This window comes from Ochotona princeps, chromosome 5, assembly GCF_030435755.1.
Source record: "Ochotona princeps isolate mOchPri1 chromosome 5, mOchPri1.hap1, whole genome shotgun sequence".
NCBI lineage: Eukaryota > Metazoa > Chordata > Mammalia > Lagomorpha > Ochotonidae > Ochotona > Ochotona princeps.
This window is the reverse complement of record NC_080836.1, coordinates 20,738,663-20,763,764: the sequence shown is the minus strand read 5'-3', so window position 1 is coordinate 20,763,764 and position 25,102 is coordinate 20,738,663. Positions and strand designations below refer to the sequence as shown.

Genomic DNA, 25,102 nt, shown 5'->3' with positions numbered 1-25,102 from the left:
GGCAATAGTACAAGCAGCTATAATTTGATGGAGTTCAAAGGCTGGCAAAGCAAAGAATATTAAATCAATTCCCCTACATCACTACTCATTTTGATAAAACACTCATTAATCACAGTGTTTTTTAGAAAAAGTCTAACTTGGGGAAGATTCATTCATTGAACAACCCAAGCCAGTCTCTGGCAACCAAGTACGCTTGCGTGCGTCTTGGTTGTTGCTTGCTTGTTGCCACCCCACGGGGCCCCAGGAGCCACCCCATCGGACTCCTGGGTCCAACACGCAGAGCAGCGGGCGTTCTAAGAGTACTCTGACTCCAGGCAGAGTGAAAGCAGGGAGGTCCGACAAAGGACAAACCTAGCCCGGACCTTGGGTGGATGTTTTATTGACTAGTCTTCATTACGGGAGCAATTAGAAGGAATGGGAAAAGGACAAAGCAGAAATGACAGCTGGGATGAGGACAGATGCCATTTAACCCCCGGAACCAACAGCACCAACATACTCCGTGACCCCGCGGCACAGGGCAAATCCCGCGATATTGCCTCGAATTCCCGAGGACTGCGCCCGCCTGCGCCGGGCGCGCCCGTAGGGGCGGGGCTGGCGGCGGTTCTCGCGGACCTTCACCGAGCCGTGCTCTGAGATCTCGCGACAGCCTAGGCTCTCGCGATCTCTCTGCAGCCCACGCCGCACGCGGAGGTTGCCGGGCCGGGAGGGCGGAGACGGGGCCGGAGGGAGAAGCTTGCGCTACGGAAGCCTGCAGGGGAGAGCAGTGTCTGCTCCCCGGTTTGGGGTCGCGATGCCCAGTGCCAACGCCAGCCGCAAGAGTCAGGAGAAGCCGCGGGAGATCCTGGACGCGGCCGAAGTGGGTTTCCTCCTTCCGTCCGCGCTGAGGGAGGGCGGGAGTGGCGTGCGCGGGGCCTGCCCGGTGTGTTCCTGCCCGTTCCTGGCTGACTGGCCGTGGGTCTGGGGCTGCCCCCATGCCTAGGGCTACTGCGCAGGCTGGGGGTCGAGGGGGCGTGCAGCACCAGCTGCCCCGGAAGGAGCAGAGGCCACACTTAAGTCTCTCGGGGTCAGGCACGTCCTGCACGTAGTGCTCCCTTGGCCCAGGAGCATGTCCATGTTATCTAGGAGTAATCTACACGGGTCTACGCAAGCCTTCCTTTTCCTAAAGCTTGGGCTGGGGATGACGACTCTTCTACCCCCCCAAACCAAACCGTCTGCCAGATTGCTGAGTGACCCACTTTGCATGTGAGAGCATTAAAGAGCACCTGTCGTTTATTTCCTTTTGCCCTCACAAGTAAGGGAGCTTGAAGTTTGCGAGACAACGCACGTGAGATGCCGTGCCCCCGAACCCCCATGGGTAAAATAACATCCAGAGATTTTTTTTTTTACTGCTTTTCAAAAATGGAAGTTTAAAACCAAGGAGATTGTGTGTGTTGTCATGCCATTGACATCCGCTTATCCTTGCATGGCTTCTGGTTTTCTGTTGAACAATTGTGAACTTGCCTTAAACTATGCAAGAAGTAGCTTCTCTGGGAATGCTGAAGGAAGTGTCTGAATAGCACCAAATAGAAGGGGGCGGGCTCTTCTCTGCATATTTTTGACCTATTAGTACTGCTTTCAGGCCTCATTGTGCCACTGTATGTCTCTTGTGCCCAGGTTAGCCTGGTATTTAAAGTGTACTTTATATTTGGGGAAAAAAATCAAGTAGGCACCTGAATGTTTTTTGGTTTGTTTAGCAATAGGTACAAAATTCAGTATCCTCCTGATGCAAAGGAGAGGTTGTCACAGTTAGCTTTGAAGTAAAATAAACTGATTTTGCCATACCCATCTTGGGTTACCTTTTAAGAATCTAAGGAAACTGGGCCCGGCGGCGTGGCCTAGCAGCTAAAGTCTTCGCCTTGAACGCCCTGGGATCTGCACCCGCGTGGGAGACCTGGAAGAGGTTCCAGGTTCCCGGCATCGGATCGGTGCGCATTGGCCCGTTGCGGCTCACTTGGGGAGTGAATCATCGGTGGAAGATCTTCCTCTCTGTCTCTCCTCCTCTCTGTATATCTGACTTTGTAATAAAATAAATAAATCTTAAAAAAAAAAACCACAAAAAAATTGTTAAAATAAAGAATCTAAAGAAATTATTATAATTATTTTTAAAAGATTTAGTTTTATTGGAAAGTCAGATTTACAAAGAGAAGGAGAGGAAGAAAGCTCTTCCATCTGCTGGTTCACTCTCCAAATGGCTGCAGTGACTGGAACCGAACCGATCCAAAGCCAGGAGCCAGGATGCAGGGTCCCAAGGCTTTGGGCTGGCCTGGACTGCTTTCCCAGGCCACAAGCAGGGAGCTGGATGGGAAGTGGAGCAGTTGGGACACAAACCGGCATTCATATGAGATTCTGGCCCTTTCAAGGGGAGGATTAGCCAACTGAGCTATCACCCTGGGCCCTCTGTTTATTCTTGATTTTATGAATTACATAAACCAGCAGTGTATCCTTCCACATGCATAGGTCTAATGATATTAAAAAAATACTATGGCAAAGCTGTGTGTTTTTTTTTTTATAGCTAGAAGGATCTTGAGGTAATTTTATTAGTAAAGTTAGATTAGAGGCCATGTACCTATTTTAATAGATAGTTTATTAATAGTTTAGAATCCAAGTCTCCTGTTGCCTGTTCCTTATTTTAAATCTGTAACAAGAGATATTATTGGGTTGCCACTTTTGAGTGCTTATAACCTGATACCCTGAAAGCCAGTTTTTAGATACTGGAGTTGGTGATTTTTTTTGGATGATATTTTACAGAAGGAAAGTTGCAGTTGATATCCAACATTCCCAGTTTCTAAAAACTGAATGTCTGATGCTCAACAACTTACCAGAAACATTGATTGTCTTTAAACATCTTTTTCTGCAATAGAGAGTTAATAAAAGGGTGATAATTCATCCTACTTCCTTCACAAGAGGAACTTATATCCCTGTCTTGAAATCTTTTGATCTCTTTTTTAAAGAAGGTAGTTAAGATGTGTTGTACATGTGTGTAGATTTTATGAGAATGTTATTATGTATGGTACATCCAGGAGTGGTGAGCTCCAAAAGCAACTAGAAACTGGATGATTTTTTTTCTTTATTGAATATTTATGTAAATGGATGGCAGATGTCACATTTTGAAGCTACTAATTTTGAAATATTGCTGAAGGTTAAAGCTGGCTCATTTTTATATTTTGTCACTATGTTTGCTTGCATTTACTTTGCTACTAATGTTTAAATAAAATCATAAAAACTTCTTTTGTAGGATTATGCTAAGGAGAGATATGGAATATCTGCAATGATACAGTCACAAGAAAAACCAGGTCAGTAGCTAACTGATAAGAAATAAATCCTTTTTTTCTCATTCCAAGAAAGCTTTTAATGAGGTTTTAAGTAAGAGGGCTGGTGTTGTGGAGCAGTGTGTCAAGCTGTTACCTACAGTAGTGGCATCCTGTGTGAACACTGGTTCATGTCCAGCTGCTCCACCAGTACATCTGTGAAAAGCAGCAGAATATGGCCCAGGTACTTGGGTCCCTGCCACCTCCATGGGAGACCTGGCTGGACTTTCAGGGGCCTAGCTTCAGCCTGTCCCTACCCAGCTCTTACCGCCATTTGAGGAGCAAACTCAAGAATGAAGATTGCTCTCTCTCTCTGTATCTATCTTTGTAACTCTGACTTTGAAATAAATAAATTAGTCTTTAAAAAGAGAAATTTTGGGAGCCAGCATGATGGCTAAACTGGCTAATCCTCAATCTACAAGTACCAGCATCTTATGTGGGCACTTGTTTGTGTCCCTGCTGCTCCACTTCTGATCCAGCTCCTTGCTTACTTATGGCCTGCAAGGCAGTAGACAGTGGTCCAAAGCCTTGGGACCAGGGACCCTACACCTTCATGGAGACTGGAAGAGGCTCCAGATTCTCGGCTCCTGGGCTTTAGTCAGCTCAGCTTCTGCCATTGCGGCCATTTCAGGAGTGAACCAGAGGAAAGAGAATCGTTCTCTCTGGCCCTGCTTCTCTCTAAATCTGTCTTTCCAATAAAAATAAAATCTTTTAAAATGAAATTTTAAATAAGATTGAGATAATTAAAGGTATAATGCTGAAAAAACTGAAATGACATTAATAACCCAAGTAGATGCCATACCCCTTGTAAGAGGTCTCTGTTTAAATAATTGAGAAATAAAGAAATGGGTGAAGTGATATTGTAGATTCAGTGACGCATTTCAAAGGGTAGGTGCTTTTTAAAATATTCCTAAATAATTAGATAAAAGATGTAACTCTTGGGATAAAGAAAAGTTGTTAATAGTAATAAGTGCCTTCATCACTTGCTTTTTTGGGGGGGCATGGTATATTGACACCATCATCATTTCTATACTTTTCTTAACATCTGACTAGTTTGGGTTATTACTTATCAGCCTTCTGTTCTGCTTGTCTCTTTTCCAAAAATCTTGTTTTTCCATCCAATCTTTAAAACATCCTTGAAAACTCTAAGCCAAGTTGAAAGACAAGAAACTGAATCTCACAAGGCAGGAAAGCATATGCTAGACCTGGAATAAAAGAACCAGGTTTATCTGATCCTGGAGTCCGTTTGTTTTTACACGCCTTTGACTCCTAAGGTTGAGCAGTAACCTGAAACTCAGATCCCTGTCCCCCACATTTTGCCTATTTTTACCTGAGTATCTTAAAAATGAAACTATTCTTCGACTCCAGTCTATCTTTTCTTATTACAACTCTCTTTAAAAAAAAAGTTTCATCTTCATGCTTCTTTGAAATTGTTTTATTCATGTTAATTGGCTCTGACCTGTATTCTTTAGAGGAAAGTTGTTAAGATTTATTTTAAACGGGCAGTGTTGGCCTTCGTGTTGCCCATTCGCCTTTGGAAACTGGCGAACGTGGTGTCAAGGAGGGCGTACATTGACTGCTTGGCAGGCTTTTCCAGCCCTGAGATTCCATATCTCTGGTGCAGGATCTGCACAAGTGACAGTTGAAGCTCAAAAAAAAAAAAAGAAATCATTGCTATAAATCAAGCATTATTTTGTCATAATTGTTGATATTTCAGACCATTTGATGGTATACTAAATGATGATGACCTAAAATCCATGCTGTGCCTGTCAATTTTGATGTCATAAAACCATCGTGATGTCATAAACCATTATGTTGCTATAATTGTAATATCATAAACCACCATTCACATGTTTTAATCAATTATGATATATGCCGACCATTTTGATGTTTTAAATTCTTATGTGAAGGCCCGGCGCTATAGCATAGTGGTTGAAGTCCTCGTCTTGCACGCACCGGGATCCCATATGGGCGCCGGTTCTAATCGTGGCTGCTCCACTTCCTATCCAGCTCCCTGCTTGAGGTCTGGGAAAGCAGTCGAGGACGGCCCAAAGCTTTGGGACCCTGCACCCGCATGGGAGACCTGGAAGAGGCTCCTGGCTTCGGATTGGCTCAGCTCCAGCCATTGCGGCCGCTTGAGGAGTGAACCATTGGACGGATTTATGTGATACCATAGTCAGTTGTAATGTCACAAAAATGATAGTTATAAGCCAGTATTGTGCTGTAAACCATTGTGATTTAATAATCAAACATAATTCATGACAACCATTATGACTTAACCTACTGGTATAATTTCTTACTCAGTTGTGATGTCATTTGTTTTGTCAAGAGCCAACTATTGTGATGTCATATTCAACTGTAATGGCATAAACCTGCCATTGTGAGATGATAATCAATCTTGATGTCATAAAATATGTTTGTGTGATGTAGTTTTTATATAAAAAGTATTACTTGTGTCAAAACAACATGTTGGTGCCATAAACCTACCAGTGTGAAATCATAAATCAACCATTGTGTTGCCATGATGAATTTTGAAGTCATAAAATCTATTGTGACATCATAAACCCAGAATGGTTATGTCATACTCCTTTATTGTGATGTCATTTCAACATTGCAGTGCTATAAAAGTAACATGATATAACTATGATGTCATAAACAGTTGTTGATTAGAAATCTATTGTGATCACATAAAATATTTGTGGTGTTATAAGCTGCCATTGTGATGGCATTCAAATCCTTGTGGTGTAATAATGAATGGGGGGTGGAAGCACAGTTAGGGAAAGAGAGGGGCAAAGAGATCTTCCGTCACTGTCTCACTCTGCACATTTTGGCTGGGCCAGGCCAAAGCCATGAGTCAGGAACTACATCCTGGTCTGCCATGTGGGAGAAGGGACAAAGTATGTGTGGTCTTCCATTATCTTCCCAGATAACTTTGCAGGGATCTGATTCAGAAGTGAAGTAGCTGAGACTTGAACCAGCTCCAATTAGGGATGTTGACATCATAGGCTGCGACTTAACTTGCAAAGGTTTTGTTTTTTTTGGTAGACACCCATGAATATATTTTATTTTAAGACCTACCTCTAAGAAGACTGGTTTTTATGTTTTGGAATTAAAACATATTCACATCGATTTTATTGCCATTTTAGATTTGGTTTTACTACATGATTACAAAATTACTTCTACTTTTTTTCCTACTTTGTTGGAAAAATATATGAAATTTAAAAAAAAATCAAACTAGTTTTCTAAGACTTCAAGTAAAGTATTTCTGTCAACATTTGCCATCCCTAGGTTGAATCTAGGGGGTTCAGGCAGCATCCTAAGCGGTTCCTCTAAGATATCAACCATTGGCCTCATTTTCTTGTCTTGACAGTCATGCTGAATGAGACAGAAGGTAGCTGCAAATCCTGAGCTTATATCATCTTACCCAAAAGAAGAGAGCCTGGGCGCGTCATTCGCAGACCCGGGGAGACATCCTAGAGAGGGACTTTGTGCATCTCCCAATGTAAGGATGTACTCTTATTGTGTCGTGAGGAATGTGGCACTAGGACAGCATTCCAGGCTAGCTAATTTATATGCTATGTCAGGCAAGCAAAACTACTGTGTCCACTTAGGGATAGGCAGGTAAGGGCAGGCTGTGTTTGGCCTTGAAAGTCGTGCAGGTGTTCAGCAGATTTACGTTTTGAAGCTGTCCCTGCCTGCATTACAGACTGTTGCAGAAGGGGTCCAAGAGATTGTTAGATCTCTTACGCTGTTGCTACAGTTTAAGAGATAATAGTTTGTGTCAAGGTAGTAACAGTGAAGAGAAAGAATTGCATGGATTCTACAGATAAATTTGGAAAGTTTAATTTACAAAACTTGAGAATTACATATGGAAAAGATAAAGGAAAAAGTGTCAAGGATTGAGAGTTACTCAGAATGCTACCAAGTGTTTATGCTAGCTGCCAGGCAGAAACAAGTATATCATTGTAAATTCTGAATTTAAAATTGTTTTACCATTTTTCACAGATCGAATTTTAGTTTCGGTTAAAGACTTGACCGTACAAAAAGCTGATGAAGTTGTTTGGGTGCGTGGGAGAATTCACACGAGCAGAGCTAAAGGTAAGTTTAATGTAGTAATTACAGCCCTTTTGATAAAGACCTGAGTATTTTTGTCTTGTAAATTTCTAACAGATTAAAGTATATCTTTAAAAATGGAACAACATAAGCATAATTATCTTTGTTAAGTTACTATGCCATGGTTAATCAGTTTTGAATTCTTGTAAAATATTGTTAAGGACAGCTTGACCACAAAGACTAATGAAATGTAAGACTTATTGGTGCCTTTCTAGCATCTCTTAAAAATTCAATTATTTGGGCTTGTTGCAGTGGCTCAGTGGTTAAATCTCACCTTTTAGGCACCAGGATCCCATAGGGACATGGATTCATGTCCCAGCTGTTCCACTTTCCATCCAGCTTCCCTTTTGTGGCCTGATAAAGCTGTAGTGGATGACCCAAAGCCTTGGGATGCTGCACCTCTATGGGAGACCTAGAAGAAGCTCCTGGCTCCTGGCTTCAGATTGGCCTTGCTCTGACAGTTGCGGCTACTTGGAGAGTGAGCCAGGGGATAGAAGATATTTTTCTTTGTCTTTCCTGCTTTGTAAATCTGCTTTTCCATTAAATGTAAATAAATCTTTTTTTTTTCTTTTTTTAAGAAGTTTAATGATGTGAGAGGGTTTTGAAAATTTTCTCATTTTGGGATGATTTAAATGAGCAGAGAGATAAAGCTAAGACATTGGGCTGTTGAATATGTAAGCCACTGATCATACATATGTGTTTAAGTTTTGATTAAAATACAACAGTTTTGTCACACTAGCTGTTATTTGGAATGCTAAAGTCACCTGTGGCTAGTGGCTTCCATTTTGGATGGAGAGCAAAAGTATAGAATTAGGTCATTTTGAACAGTGCAAGGATTTAGTGTGAGCTACAGAGAAGAAACATTAGGATAATTTAGACAAACCTTGGATTCTTGTGGAAAGTTGGTCTAACCTAGTCTTCAAAGTTATCTGAAGATATTAGTGATATTTGTATTATTTTATATGTTCATATTTTTCACACACAGTTTCACATTTGATCATCCCTACAGACATAAATTAGGGAAAATAGGTATTGGTGTTCTACTTGAAAAAAACGAAAAGACTGAAGTTCAGAATGATGATGTTATACCAATGTCTCAAAATCATTGTTACATTATGTACAGAATTCAGGGCTTTCTGATATGTGTCTCTGTTTCAGACATCTTTGTTTCTATAGTAATTAATATTTACCAAGTCAGAAAGTTTTGTAATTGTTTTAAAATAAATTTTATTGTAAAATTAGTATAAAGCTATTTCAGTTTGTAGGGAAAATGGAATTAATGGTTGATTTAAATATCTAAAAACATTGAAATCTATTCCTAAGTTTTTTTCAGAATATACATTTTTAAAGAAACTTTTGAAGATTCTTTGTATACATGAATTTAAAATTTTTATTGCACCAAAGTAAAGTTTTTGATTCTAGAAACTTCTGGAACCATTCCCATATGTGTTCATTGTTTTAAAATTCTAGAATTTTTTACATCTATCTCAGTCTCATCTCCTGCCTGCACATACATGAATGTGTTGGACTTTGAGAACAGTACTAGTAGTGTATAATAGTAATTTCCCTTGTGTACACTTGACAAGAGATAATCACATTGTATTATAATCCTTTATTTACTTTCCTTTATCCCATCAGACTGGGAACCTTTGCTCTTTCCAAATTGAGCACTTTGTTTCCTAATCAGTTACTTAGCAAATTTAAAAGTAGAACGCATACTACTTGTAAACCTGCACTAAAAACTTATCTTCATACCCACTGCTCCATTTCATTCTTTACATTTGTTTATCTTTCTTTTCAACATTTAAAACACAAAACTGAGTGATTTCTCCGACAGGTTTATGTTATGGGCATATATATGTATCTCAATTTTTATTCCAAGTTCTTGCCCCCACAGAGATAATAATTTGAAGCCGAGGCACAAACAGTGAAGTAAGAGTAGGACTTATTTAAAAGCAAGAGAGTGAATATACCTTCCTTGGATGGGGGGCTGGGAGGGGCTCCTGTATATCGTCATGAGTTTGCTGGAGAGTTGCCTATTTGGAGAGAGTGACAGGAGGTCAGAGGAGGGCCCAGAAGCATGTGTAGAAGCCAAAAGGATGTGTATTAGTTCCTTGTATGAAGTAGAGGGTGGTGCCCCAACTGAATAACAAACACAATGAAGTTTAGAATATAGTAGGCTCTCTGGCAATCAGTAGCTCCAACTTGTGGGAAAGTGGGCATACTAGATTGACAGATGAGGGGGTGGGACTGTAGCCCACGGCAATGCAGAAATTATGAGAAAATATTCCAGCACAACTGTTCCTACCCAATTTTCTTGCCTAGTTCCACCACATCAGTTATGATCATGGACTTTGGCATTAGATTGAGCTATGTTAGAATACTGGGTTTGTATTTACTTGCATTTCTTGGTAGATTTTGTGTATTTTTTTCCTTTTGTAGGCTCATACAAGGTAATATTGCTGCTTATTTTATTTCTTTTTTGATGCACAACACCCAGTAAAACCCCTAGCACATAATTGATGACTAAATTAAATACTAAATGAGCGTTGTTTTATACAAATATAATAGAGCATTGTTGTCTGGGTCTTGTAATTGACCTACATTAGCTTGAGATGATCAAATGTAGTTTAAGAAAGTGGAGACCATTATAAATCATCACACAAATGAAAAAAGTGTCATCTGCTCGTGGTTTTTTCAAGTTGTGACAAATTTTTGCCTTCCAAGTGATAGTGCTTGAATAAAAATATGCAACAAATCGTAAGGAATTTAAAATGATGATGCAAGCTGATAATTTAGCTTGGGCATGTCTCCTGTCTGTGTGTGTATAATTCTGTTTCATTATTTAATGACTACGTAGTATTTTGTAGCATGGCCATACTTAAATTTTTCTACCTGTGGAAGGTTTAGTTTTAATTTACATTTCAATCATTGGTTAGATTAAACTTTTTTTATACTACGCTAGCTATTTTAAACTTCTTTTATGCATGTTTGTTCTTGTCATAACAGGTAGCAAAGAAGGTAGGAAAGACTATGGTTCCATGAAAAGGAATTTCGGAACAGCTTAAAGAGACTACCACAGATTGAAAAAGAATCGTTTGAGGATTAATAAAAATAACAGTGGTTAGTTGAAGCACATCAGGCATGTTTAAATCTGGAACCTTGTAAGAATGCTAAGACAGGAGCCCGTTGCAGTGGCCCAATTGGCTTATCCTCCTCTCACAAGCAGCAGGATCCCGTATGGACACCAGTCGTGTCCCATGTCCTGGCTGCTCCACTTTCTGATCGAGCTGTCTTCCGATGACTTGGGAAAGCAGAGGAGGATGGCATATTGGAGACTTGGAAGAAGCTCCTGACTCCTGGCTTCAGATCAGCTTATCTCTGGTCATTATGGCCATTTGGGGAGTGAACCAGCAGATGGAAGATCTTTCTATCTTTCCTTCTCTGTATATCTTCCTTTCTGATAAAATAACTGAATCTTAAAAAAAAAATGCATGGCCCGGTGCAGTAACCTAGTGGCTAAAGTCTTCGCCTTGCACACGCCAGGATCCCATATGGGAACCGGTTCTAGTTCCAGCGGCCCTTCCAGCTCCCTGTTTGTGGCCTGGGAACGCAGTCAAGGTTGGCCCAAAGCCTTGGGACCCTGCATCTGCATGGGAGACCGGAGGAAGTTCCTGGCTCCTTGCTTTGGATCAGCTCAGCTCCGCCTGTTGCGGCCATTTGGGAAGTGAATAACAGACAAAGGATCTTTCTCTCTGTCTCTCCTCCTCTCTGTATATCTGACTTTGCAATAAAAATAAATAAATCTTTTTTAAAAAAAATACTAGGACAAATTAACGAATATCTTGGGATCAAAGTAATTATGGAAAACTGGTAAAGGGTTTTCTGTATAGATTATGTATCACTTGTCAACAAAATGATAGATAAGATATGAGGAAGGTTCTGTTTAGAGAACTATTCCAGCCTATAAAATGAACAAAAAAATGTTGAAGTGTTGCCATTTGCCCCTAATGAATTATGCATGCATGGATCATCAGCGAATGCTAACCTAGCAAGAGAGAGCCAACCAGAAATAGTCTGCTCTTCAAAGAACACAACTAAAGCTGTGGACTAGTCTTGCTCAAGCCATGCCTGAATTTGATGTTAGATATATTTACAAACATTGGACAAAGGAACATGTGAAATGAAAAGGAATAGATTTATTGTAATCCAGTAGGGAACTACCAAGTAAAAACATTCTAGTTCCTTTAATAAATTTGAAAGGAGGACCCAGCGTGGTAGCCTAGTAGCTGGGGTCCTCACTTTGCACATGCTGGGATCCCATATCGGCACAGGTTCTAATCCTGACAGCCCTGCTTCCCATCCAGCTCCCTGCCTCTAGCCTGGGAAAGCAGTGGAGGACGGCACAAAGCCTTGGGACCCTGCACCTGTGTGGGAGACCTGGAAGAGGCTCCTGGCTTCGGATCAGTTCGGCTCTGGCCGTTGCAACTCTTTGGAGAGTGAATCATTGGACGAAAGATCTTCCTCTCTGTTTATCTGACTTTCCAGAAAAATAAGTAAAATACATCTTTAAAAAAATTTTGAGAGTTGAAACATGCGAATTAAACCTTAAAATTTAAGATATCTTATTTATTTGGATATTAATTTAATTGTGTAGGTTTTTTTTTTTTTTAGGTATAACATTTGGATTGTCGGATGTTTGAACATTAGCCGGATATTTGAAAATTTTTTAATATTCTTCAGAGATTCATACTAAAATGTGTATAGATGAAATAATATGGTTACAGTTTGCGTTGGAACAGTACCAGAATTGAGGGACAATGGGATGGGCTGAAGCTAAAATGAGAATGCCATAAGCTGATATTTATTGAAGTGCAGTGGGATTATAGTTAGTGATATTGTTGATGTGCAATGGCCATTCTGGTCTTTTTATGTATTTGTATCTCAATACTTGTTTCTTTTGGCAATGAATACATTCTTCCACAATGAAGAATTTTTCTAGCAGTGGAGATTTAAGCTCCCAATGACTTTTTCAAGCTTTAGCAATTCTACATAAAATATCATTAGAAAATAATGACACAGTTTAAAAAGCACATTAAGAGTAGTTTCCATCTAGTCCAAGTTTTCTGGCTATTAAGAACAGGTGCTGAATTTTGTCTGATGTTTTCAAAATACAGTGGTGTTGAGTGATGCATGTACAATGAAAAATTTAGAGATACAGTTGATTCTCATTCATGTATTATGTATTTGTAAATTCATATGCTCATTGAAGTATATTTGCAGCTCTCAAAAAAATGCTCATAGCATGTGCAGATCCATAACGTTTTAATTACCTAGTGTTTATATTTCCCACTAAAAAGCAGGATGATATGTTTCCTCCTTATTTCAGCTCTCATAAAATGGTGGCTTTACCCTCTTGCTACAACACCACCGCTCTATATTTTTTTTCTGTTTATTTGAAAGGCATGGTAGTAACAGGGAGGCAAAGAAGGAACGATCTCATCCCTCCCTAAATGGCTTCAACATCCTGGGCTGAGCCAGGCCACAGTCAGGAGCCTGGAGCTCTATCTGGGTCTCCCATGTGGGTGACAGGGACTCAGATTCTTGGGGTATCTCCTGCTGTTTTTCCTGGTGCATTTGCAGGGAGCCAAATCAGAAATGGAGTAGCCAGGACTTGAACTAGGACCCATATTGGATACCAGTGTTGCAGGTGGCCCCTTATTTTTGTATTTAAAATGGCTACCTAATATAGTACTTAGTGTTCTAGCATTCATCAGCACGTGAAGGCTATGCTGTCCCTTGTGAAAATACCTGGGCTCAATACCATCTTTGTTTCAGCATGAGGTACGGTGCTCTTGGCTCTGAGTTACATGTTAATGAATCAACATCTGCCAAATAAGCTATCCTTAAAAGGAAATACACAAAACAAGACCATGTGTTTATTCATCAGTTAATGAAAATGGGGATTATAGGCTTGAAAGAGGAAACCCTATATTTCCCCTAGGAACAGTATTTTTTTTTTGAAGATTTATTTGTTTTTGAAAGGCAGATTTACAGAGGGAAGAGGGAGAGTGTTTTCCATTTACTGGTTTACTTTGCAGATGACCAAAATGGTCAGTACTGAGCCAATCCAAAGCCAGGAGCCAGGAGCTTCTTCCAGGTTAGCCCGTGTGTGATCAGAGGCCCAGGGACTTGAGCCGTCTTCTGTTGCTTTCCCGTTCCATAAGCAGGTAACTGGATTGGAAGTGGAGCAGCTAATATTAGAACCAGCACCCACATGGGATACCAGAGCTGCAGAGAATTAACTTGTTGAGCCGTTTCACCTGGCCCTGGTGGCAGTTCAGTAATTGAGTGTCATGGCAACTTTATGGCACATAAAGTGAGCTTGTGTAATTATGGTAGTTTATAAGAATGGATTTCTTTTTAAAAATATTTTCTTGGAAAAGCAGAGTTAAACAGTGAGAGACAGAAAAACAAAAAGACCCTTCCAGCTACTGGTTCACTCCTCAAATGGCCACAGGGCCAGAATTGGGCCTGTCTGAAACCAGGATCCAGGAACTCCCTCTAAGTCTCCTTTTTGGTTGCAGGGTCCCAAGGATTTGAGCCATTCTCTCTGCTTTCCTAGGAGGCCAGAGGAGGGAACTGGATCAGTAGTGGAGCAGCCACGACTCAGATCAGTGTCCTGCATATTCCACTTCTAAACCAGCTTTTTATTGCCCCTAAGCATGTACTAAGTACTGGACCCTGCCACCCATGTGGAGATACGGATGGTATTCCTGACTCCTGATGTAGCCTGGCTGTTATGAGCATTTAGGGAGTGAGGCAGATCGAGGGGCTCTCTTTATTTCCCTCTGTATTGCTCTGCCTTTCACATAAGTAAGTGAATCTTGAAAAGTGAGATGGAGAATCTTCTCCACAAAACACGGGCTGGGCCAGGCCCAAACTAGAAACCCAGAACTCAATCCATGCCTTCCACACCTAGGTAGAAGGGACCTGAATGTCTGTTCTGTCTTCCGCTGCCTCCTGGGATGTGCATTAGCAGAGAAATGAAGTGGAAGCAGAACTGGAACTTGAGCCAGATGCTTCAACCTGGGATGCAAGTATCCCATTTGGCATCTTTTTTATTCCTAAACAGTTATCTGTTTATAAATTGGTTCATTTATACCTCGATGGCTACCCCTTTTCTGGGTGAGTCCCGGGGGTCTGTGTAGCGAGTCTGGGCCTCCCCTACTGCTCGCCATGTGGCTTGAGCTGGGGGGAGGAGCCAGGAAGGGTGGGACTGGGGCCCAAGGACTTGAACCTCCGGCAGGCAGCTACCTCACTGCCTGCCGGGGGGCCTTGGGATGGCCACGCCTCAAGCCTGGGAACACACAGTAGCTACCACGTACACGTGGGGAGCTGCTCCAGGGCGGCCAGTGCGCCATTTGGCACCAGGCTCCTCCTGCTGGCCGCCCGGCCAGAGAGTTTTTGATTTTTGGTTCATTGACCTGCTGCCTGGGAGGCTCCCTCCTGAACCCACAGTGCTGGGGGCGTGAAGCACTGTGCTTGCTAGTAACCTGATCTCTGAACACCTCAAAGTCTCTTTGGGGATCCCTTCAATCAAAATGGAGGAAACAGAATGCTGGCAATGAGGGAATCCCAAATGAACTTGAGGCTTGCACCTAATGGTCCTCAGAGCAACCACGGGCAGGTCGTGATTTACGGCTAGGAACAGGCCCAAACTGGGAGGTAAGGGGACACCACAACTGGGATGAGGCTCCCACCAAGGAGTGTATGTGCTGGAATGGGGGCTGTGTTCTATCTAGGAAACAGTTGCAGTCACCCGAGGCACTAGTGTGGGCTGGGATTGGATGCACCAGGCCGGTTCAGATCCCAATACCATTTGGTGTTATGGAGAACCAGGGTAGATGTGGGACTGACTAGGCTGGGTCTCACTCCTCTTCTGAGCCATGTGTGAGCTGTATGTGGGTATGGACAAGCCATGGCCTGGCTGAAACATCCAACAACAAGAACCAGAATGGGGTGAAAGCCAGCCAGGAAAAACCACTGTTCCTGCTAGGACAGGAGGTGAACTGAGTAGGGCTGGCTCAAGAACCCCCTGGCAAGCGCAAAATCTGGCATTGGGAGGGGTTCTGATGGAGGAGCCTGGGCAACTCCTCTGGCAGGACACAGTCCCTGCAGGTAAGCGCAAGAAGCATGATAGGAAACAGCCCAGAATAGGCCATGGAAAGTTTCCCACTGGCATACATTCAGCATGGGTCAGGAGCAGATCAGGCTGAATCAGTTCATGTCAACCACTGGCAAATCCGATCGCCAGACCAGAGTGTGGGATGGGCTGGGTTTGGTTGCGACAAAACCAGTACACATTATGGAATGCCAGGGCGTGGTTGCCTGTACTGGATATGAATGCAGCACCCATCCAGCACACGTGAGATCCAGGAAGGAAGGGGCAGAGCTGGCGGGGGGATTAAGGGGCTGGTCCCCTCGCTGGTCAGCTACTCCCACTGGAGAGTGTTGGCTGGGATAGAGACAGACCCGACAAAGCAAGGCTACAACACCTGTGCGCTGCATGTGGACTAGATCAGGACCGCAGCATCAGCTGGCAGAAGCTGGCACTGGAGACTAATTCTGTCGAGTCAAATCACAGGACCACCTAAAGAGTGCATAAACCAGGACAGAGAGACCTGGGAGGGAAAAGTGGGTTCCCCCTTCCTGGATCACTATTCCCGTGGGAGGGCATGAAGACTGGGACGGGGGCTGGGATGGCTAGATAGAGAGGCACTCAACAACACCCGTGAGGGCTGGATGGTTGAGTTGGTTAGATAGAACTAAGCTTTAATACCCATTGACAAGTACGGGAGCCAAATGGGATGGGGGACAGACTGGTCTTCTGCTACACATACTGGCAAACCAGGGTAGGGAGTGGGCTTGATGGGGGTTATTGTGGGTCGCCCCAACTAGGCTGCAGCTCCCACTGGTTTATGCGAGGGCCGAGTATGTGCTGGGCCGAACCAGACTGGACTGCAACACCCATTGGTTCCAGTGCAACTCAGGACTGAAAACAGAACCAACACAGCAGTTGCAACCACCAGCTGATCGGGGTGATGGACTGTGCCGGGCCCTGTGCTTGCTAGAACATACAAAAAACTAATCTGGGAATACCTCAAAGTTTCTTTGGAGATCTCCCCAATCGAACTGCTGGACTCAGAACTCTAACCAAGAAAAGACAGAAGACAGAACGGGACAGTCATTCATCTCAGCTATATGTTGGCAGCAAATTATGGGGCAAACGGAGACTTTATGATGGACCATGTCAATCAGTGGACGACCTCATCGAGCAAAACTGGCAGCGATTCATAACTGGAGAACTATTAACACCACTTGGGCACATATCTCGGAGCATGCCCCACATCCGGGACTTGGGGTGGGCGGGAAACCGGGTGGGGCTTCTCCCTCAATGTCCCCCTTTACCTCAGATGCATGATGGAAACAATATGGACATAATGGCATTGCCCACTTTCCTATCCCCCTGAACCTTTTTTTTCTTTTTTTCTTTTTTTTTCTTCTTTTTCCTTTAACTGTAATTAACTATGTAAAGATTGTCAACAACAATACAATAAAAAGAAAAAAATTAAAAAAAAAATTGGTTCATTTATTTGAAATAGTTACAGAGGTGGGGGAAGATGACAGAGAAAGATCTATCCAGTGGTTCCCTCTTCTAGTGGCTGCAAGATGTGGAGCTGGACCCGTCTGAAGCCAAAAGCTAGGATCTTCATCTGGGTCTCTCAAGTGGGTTGCAGGAAGCCAAAGACTTAGGCCATCATTCTTGCTTTTTTTTTAGCACATTAGTAGAGCCAGTTTGGAATTGGGGCAGCTAGAACTTGAACTGGGGCCCTTTTGGGATGCTGGTGTCGCAGGTAGAAGCTTCACCAACTGCAGATGGCAGGTTAACCCACTAAACCAGAATGCTCCTCACAGGTCTCACAGTTTATCTCCTCTGTTCTGCCAAAATCTTTCTTTCCCAAAATAACCGCTATTGTGTCTTGTGTTTCCTACCAGGAAAAAATGTATTAACAAGTATGATCAAATACTTTGTTTTTAGAATTTACATAAAATAAGAAGTATAAAAACACTGCTCTTAGTTATTTCTTAGTGAATATTAGGTAGTTCTTTGCAAAAACACTGAAGTAAGCAAATCATGCCATGAGTGTAGTATGTCACCAAATATAACCAAAAATACACTTTTTTTTTAAAGATTTATTTTTATCGCGAAGTCAGTTATACAGAGAGGAAGATCTGTCCAATGAATAACTCCCCAAAGTGACTGCAACGGCCGGTGCTGTGCCGATCCGAAGCCAGGAGCCAGGAGCTTGGAGCTCTTCCCGGTCCCCCACATGGGTACAGGGTCCCAAGGCTTTGGGCCATTCTCCACTGCCTTCCCAGGCCACAAGCAGGGAGCTGGATGTTGGAACCCGCACCCGTATGGGATTCCAGTGCGTTGAAGGCGAGGACTTTAGGCGCTAGACCACCATGCTGAGCCCAAGTTTTTTTAATACTACAAGAATGAACTTCAGTCTCAAAAGTACTTGAAAGTGCTTGAGACACTTAGCTTTGGTGCCATAATATTGATCACATGTTCCACTAACAGACTGCATACATATGAAATGAGTGATAATAGAAATTTAGTTTTATACAGGTAACATTTTTTAGAATATTTATTTAGAACATTTTCAACTTTTACTTAACCTTTTTTTTTAACTTTTACTTAACCTTTTAATGCCCACTCTCCAGTTCTTCAGAAACATGGTGTAAGCTAACCCTACGAATAACAGTTTATGAAGTGTTTTTATTCAATTTATTCAAACATCAGATTCTTAAAAATCTTTGCTGATTTTAGGAGTGAGTGATGTGTTGTTATTGCTTCAACTTGTTTTGTTTTCATTAACTTTTTCTTTGTGTGAGTTTGTGCTTTTCTTTTTCCTTCAAATTAGCTGTTTTGATGTATTTTCTATTTATTGGGATCTCAGTATTTTCTCAAATCTTTGAGATCTGCATGTATTAAAGAAATTCTTATATTTCCTCTTTTAAACTTGGAATGTGCCGCTGCTTAAAAGTATAGTTTAATATGCAGTTGCATTTTTTACTCCGTTTTATTCTTTGTTGCTTTTTAATTTCCTAAATTCTGTCTAAAAGTGTAATATACTTTCTCTAATAGGATCTAGTCTTTATTCTTTCTTATGCTTGTGTGTATTGGTATATTTTTATGTACCATATTGGTTTATAATATAACATGCTTACAGTACTGGTCACTACTTTGCTCCTTTCTGCCCCATCAATTGCCTACTTTTAAAATGAGAAAAGATTTCATTTTTATAGGATAATATCTAATATACACACTAAGCACTTAAAGGGAACAGTGATCATCCTTCAGTTCACTTGTAAGCATTGATTTTGTGATTCCTTTTCGTTTTAGGCATGTCATCCTAAGGGTGCATTTCCCCGCATGTTAAACCTCCTAGAGCTTTGCAAGTTCTACTTCTTGTGGTGAATCTTGAATGTGGCCAAGATTTCCTTTCAACACTTACATTTCCTCTATACCTACAAGTACTTCTCGTTTTAAAGCTTTTTTCTCAATAAAAAAAAAATTATTATAGAGAGTATGGAAAAATATAAAGAACAGAATAATTCCTTGGTAACTTCACTATCTTTTTGTAACCACAGCTTGATATTTTTGCCCGATGCAAACATAATATAAATGTAACACAAAATTGGAATTATACCTCATACATGGTTTCGTCATTTCCTTTCATGTACTGCTGTATCATGGGTGTCTACTACTTAATTTGTGTTTCCAGTACTCGGCATGAGTTTTGTACAGAGTCATCCCGTTTTGAAATAGGAATAATAGCCAGTCCTCAAATAAGTAGCCATTGGTGATGACACTATTAATAATAATCAATCTTAATTGATTTGGATCTGTTGACTTTAAATGCATCATATGCTCTTTAGAATTACAGAAGAAAACCTCATGAGTAGTATACTGGCATTATCTACATTTTATAGATGAAACACCAAGATACATGAAGTGGCTTAATAATTTTACAGTAGGCCCCTTAATTGGAAGTGAGAGGATAAATTCACAGGCCTTTTTGATTTCAAAGTTTTTACTCTTTACTTAACCCATCCACTAAATGTTATTCCTTGGTGCTGACTTACAGTCCATTTTCTGTACTTACCCTTTGTAAGTACATAAGTGCTTTAGTGCTTCCAATTCTGTCAAGGTCTTTGTGTTGGATTAAATATTGTTTGACTGGCTGCCTCTCTCTCCACTATCGGAGTAAAATATCCTGCTTAAATCATGACTTGGGCTGGTGCTGTTGTGTGCACATGACCCTCCTTTTCTCACTAAGTTGGGGAATGTCAGACATACTTTGAGTTGTAGTTCCTAGGATAATATCATTTTGATCCATCTGCAAGTTTCCCTGGGCTACCAACCTTTGCTCATCTAGTATCCTAAAATCCCTTAAAGTTTGTTTAACACATTTCTTCTTTTTTAAGGTTTTGCTTTCTGAGTCATTCACACTTCAGAGGAAAGGGGAAAATTACTGTCTCTTTAGTGGCAAAACGTGTCAGTCACATGACTGCAAGTCAGTAGATGGAGTTGGCACTTTGCAGCATTTTTAACAAATCATGATTGTTATCTGATTTGCATTTCAAAATAACATGTATTTGAACAAGTAACTGTCATTTGCGTGCTTTTTTAGTAAGGATAATTGTCAGCATAAAAGCTAGTTCTCAGTTTAAAAATTAACATCTTTTGATATTTTCTGAAGCAGTCTAGAGAAAAAAGTGATATTGAAGAAATTTAGCTAGTTTTTGTGAGGAAGTAATTTCTCAGAACTTGATCAGAGACTTTAAAATGGTCTGTTTTGGTGGCCAGCTCAACAACTCAGTTGGCTAATCCTCTGTCTGCAGGCGCTGGCAGACTGTATTCTGGCTGCTCCACTTTCCATTCAGCTCCTTGCTTGTGGCCTGGGAGGAGTGGAAGATTTCCCAAGTCTTTGGGATCCTGCATCCATGTGAGAGACCCAGAGGAGACTCTTGGCTCCTGGCTTCAGATGGACTCAGCTCCAGCCTTTGTGGCCATTTGGGACTGAACGAGTAGATGAGAGATGTGTATGTGTGTCTCCTTTTCTCTTTATAAATTTGATTTCCAGTAAAAAAAAAAAAATTTTAATCTGCTTTTGAAGAAAAGGGATTGACAAAAGGATATATAATGACTGAAATCTATTATGAATACTATTTTTTAGAAGGTTTTAAGAAATGGCAGTTCAGGCCCAGCACGATAGCCTAGTAGCTAAATCCTCACTTTCTGCCAGGATTCCATATGGGCAATGATTCATGTCCCAGATGCTCCACTTCCCATTCAACTCTGCTTGTGGTCTGGGAATGGCCCAAAGCCTTGGAACCCTGCACACGTATGTGAGACCTAGAAGAAGCTACTGGCTGTTGGGTTTGGGTCAGCTCAGCTCCGGATGTTGTAGCCACTTGGGGAATGAACCGGCAAATGGAAGATCTTTCTCTCTGTCTCTCCTGCTCTCTGTAAATCTGCCTTTTCAATAAAATAAAATAAATAATAAAGGAAGGAATGGAGAAAGGAGGAAGAAACGGCAGTTTTTTGTGAAAGGAGGGGGCTTCAAAGCTTAAGGAAAGTTTTTTTGCTTTGTTTTGTTTTAATACATAGGCAAAGTAGGTGTTTGGAGTCCAAGAAACAATAAGTGAGAAGGAGACATTTAGCTTAGTTATTAAGCCACGTACGTACCATAATACAGTACCTGGTTTCAAATTCCACTTCTGGATCCTGATTCCAGCTTATTACCTGTGAAGCCTCTGGGAGGTGGCATTGATAGCTAATTAATTGAGTTCTTGGTACGCACATAGGAGACCTGGACTGAATGCCTGGCATGCAGCTCTGGGCCCTTGTAGGGGTCATTGCAGGACACTTGGCACTCATTATAAGAATTTTATAAAACTGAAGAATTAGGAATATGATAAAGGAAAAAATAGAATACCATAGAAACCATCCTGTTAATAACTCAAGAAAAATGCTCTGCAAAGTACATGCGGGTAGACCACCCCCTATAATGTTTATGTTCTTGTTTTTGAGCATCTTGTTAGCACTTTTGTAGTTGTGTCAATGAAGCTTCCATAGAAGTCCGGTTGTTTTGCCGGTAGACTATCCTACATAGTTTTGGGGCTGACACCATGGTGTAGTAGACTAAGCCTTACTTGTGGCACCAATGTTCCATATGGGTGCCAATTTGAATCTTAGCTGCTCCACTTCTGATTTTGTTCCCTGATGATGTACCTGAGAAAACAGCAGAGGGTAGTTCAAGTGCTTGGATCCCTGCACCCATGTAGAACACCCAGAAGAAGCTCCTAGCTTCAACCTGGCCCATCCCCAGCCAATTATGGCCATTTGGGGAGTGGGCAAGTGGATGAAAGGTCTCTTTCTCATGTCTCTCTCCTTCTCTCTGTAACTCTACCTTTCAAATAACATCTAAAAAAAAAGGACTATTTTAGATTATACTAGAGTGCTTAAGTTACTTGAAATTTGTTTAATAAATCAGCTCAGTGATGGGGCCTGCATGATGATGTTCTAGTAAAGCCACGGCCTGCAATGCCAGCATCCCATTTGAGTACTGGTTCAAGTCCTGGCTTGCTCTGCTTACAATCCAGCTCACTACTAATGGCCCTAGGAAAGCAGCAAAATATGGCCCAAGTCCTTGGCTCCTGCCACCAAAGACCCATATGAAACTTAAACCTGGCCTGGCCTGGCCTGGCACTGTTGTGACCACCTGGGGAGTAAGCCAGTAGAAGATCTCTCTCTTCTCTCCCTCTATGTAGCTCTGTAATAAGCACATTTGTAAAATGAGTAAGTAAATAAAAATAAATAGTGCAATGGCAAAATAATTTTTTAACTTTACTATTTGTTTTTGAAATTAGTAATTGGTCTGTGTTTTCATAAGAGAAGTGCTACTTACAGACTTAAGTTGGGTTTCTTTAAACCTTGTAGGTTGAGTGTGAATGTTTTGGCTGTGGAAGCTGGATGAATACTCATCTGATTATGGTAGATTCTGGCCCAATTAAAGTTGAGAAGCACTTTCTTCTGTAAAATTTGAAGAGCCAGGTCCTTAATACACACACTTGTGTTCTTTCTTCTTCAGGGAAGCAGTGCTTCTTAGTCCTTCGTCAGCAGCAGTTTAATGTCCAGGCTCTTGTGGCAGTGGGAGACCATGCAAGCAAGCAGATGGTTAAATTTGCTGCCAAGTAAGTAAGCAATTATATCCTGTTGTCAGAGTCAACAATGGTGGGAACTAAGACTCCCTGGGGTTTGGACCATTTTCATACATTAACATCAATGCTTCGTTTGTTTAAAAATGTAGTTATTTAAATTGTCAGTTCAGTATTGCTGAATACATTAAGCTTACAAAAGACAAAATATGGAGCACAGGCTTGAAATTCATTTGGAATTGCTGAAGCAGCACTCTCCACAGACAAGTCAAATTTACTTTCAAGTAGGGTAACGAAAGCCTGGCTGTCTCAACACAACAGAGCAACTTTATTTTGTTGTTCGTTGAGCTTCATTTCCTCCCTCCATCCCCTTCACCCCTCTTCCCTCCCCCTGCCAGTTTTAGATTTGCATATTGAGCAACAAGTTCCCTGAGTAATAAAAGTATATAAAATTAAAGAATCCAGTTTGCAAAGTGTTTCTTCTGGAAAGAAATAAAACACGTGTTCTAATGTGTTAGAGCTTTTAGCTTTGACACCAAACGGTTTAGGGAAAAGATAAAACTTGCTTTTCTCTTCAGCCTTGCCATCTAGCTCTGAGTTCCTATAGAAGTACTTTGTTTTGTTCAGCGTTCAAGAAGCAGGATGTTGAAACAGAAAAAAAGGGTGGTTGTGAGTGCTGGGGCTGAAAGGCATAAGAGTATTTTACTTAGTAGTTGCTTTTGTGGCTCATTTAGTTGGCTTGTGTGAGAATACTTCAGAATACCTTGGAAACATGGAATTTTTCTAAAAGAAAAGCTTATTTTGGTGCAAAATTTTTTGAAATCCTTTCATAGTCTTTTCATGAAACACATTTTCCATGAATATTTTGAAAGAACACTTGTATGTTTTTCTTTGTTTTTTATTTTCATAATAATGGACAAAGAAGACTTGAAACTACTTTTTAAAGTAATACTTCATCAGTGTAAATTTTTTAAAATTCAGTTGAGTTAATGGTGTATTTTTTCTAAGAGTTATTAAAAGTCTATTTTATTTATATCTGTTTTCAATGATGGAGTGACACAGAGAGAAACATGAATTTTAGAATTAGAAAAAAATGAATTGATCCAATTTGACATCCTGATTTATGTTTGGCCTTCTTTTTACCTCTGTTATAGCGTTCCCATATAGTGTTTTCAAAGTAACTGGCTTTGGTTTAGAAATTTATCAAATTGAATGTTACTGTATCATTGTAAGACTTGTACTCATGTCTCAAAGCTATAGTGTCATGAAATAACATCAATTTGTTGATGAGTTCAGTAGTATTAGTACTACTATTACCATAGCCCTGTTCTCTGACACATAGTCCTACACCCATATAGTGCCACCTTCGTGTCTTCTACCGTCTCTGCTGGTAAATAGATTTGCTTGTTTTCATCTTTCAGTCATTGAGGGTGTCCGCTTGGACGGTGCTTTTGTCACCAAGCCTTTTAAGGTCAGTGCATATCCTGTGAAGTGGGGGACACGCATGAGCTTGATTGCTGGAAGTAAACTTTATCTAAAAAGATTACCTTCTGTAAAGAAAAAAAAATGCCTCTGGAAACTGCAGACATCTATGCTAAATTCTATAGTAAATCTCCTAGAAAAAGCCAGTCTCAAATCAACAAAGAAATCTTTGTTTTTTATTTTTTATATATTAAATTGATTCTGAAAACTAATATATAAAACTGACAGTTTTATAGAGCATATATTTCTTCCATTACTGCATTAGAACTTTAGTGTTACATTAAAAAAGGGATTGTAATGTAAAATTCTTGTGAAAATCCTATTTACCCATAATATTCACTGAGACAGTTCTGTTCATGGTGAGCAGTCAATCTACTTGAAGTAGTCGACAAGTAAGTTATTCTTTATTTCTGGTCTTCTCAGAAACTGAAATTTGAGTAACAAAAATGGACTTTATGAAATTAAACCAAAGCTTACTAGCTGGAAGTTACTTACACACAATCTCAAACAGAACTTAGATCACTGTGGCCTCATGATACTTAAAAAAAGGCATACATTCAGTTGTGATGATAAAGAGATAATCTTCCAAACAAGGAATTGGTGATTTGGCCTTGATGTGGAACTCAATGGAAATGGAACTCAATCAAGGTCAAGGTGTAATTCAAATTTAACAATTTGTGACTTGGAGCTTTTTGTTTTAGCAAAGAGCAGAGAGCTATTTTTAGTGCCTTAGAAAAGCAGACTTAGTGTAGTTAGCGATGTGTGGGAAAAGATTGAACTGTAACGAATTATAAAGTCTTGGACTGGTTATATACAAGCAAATGGAGCCAATTTTATACAATAGATTTGACATGTGGTACTCAGAT

The 25,102-nt window shown here is 40.8% G+C and overlaps 1 protein-coding gene and 1 non-coding gene across 2 annotated transcripts in view; both read left to right on the top strand.

The window, feature by feature from the left end:
• The first annotated feature begins 666 nt into the window (after positions 1–666).
• DARS1 (aspartyl-tRNA synthetase 1) overlaps positions 667–25,102 on the top strand; it is a 64,586-nt gene continuing 40,150 nt past the window's right edge. Inside the window, exons 1-4 of the mRNA XM_004589366.4 lie at positions 667–856; positions 3,275–3,332; positions 7,353–7,445; positions 22,688–22,790. Of these exons, the coding sequence (XP_004589423.2) occupies positions 791–856; positions 3,275–3,332; positions 7,353–7,445; positions 22,688–22,790 (320 nt within the window). The 5' untranslated portion in view covers positions 667–790. The remainder of the gene's footprint in view (positions 857–3,274; positions 3,333–7,352; positions 7,446–22,687; positions 22,791–25,102) is intronic.
• LOC118757956 (small nucleolar RNA SNORA13) lies at positions 4,858–4,991 on the top strand. Its single transcript, XR_004995457.2, has one exon. It is a non-coding gene; the product is annotated as a small nucleolar RNA SNORA13 (small nucleolar RNA).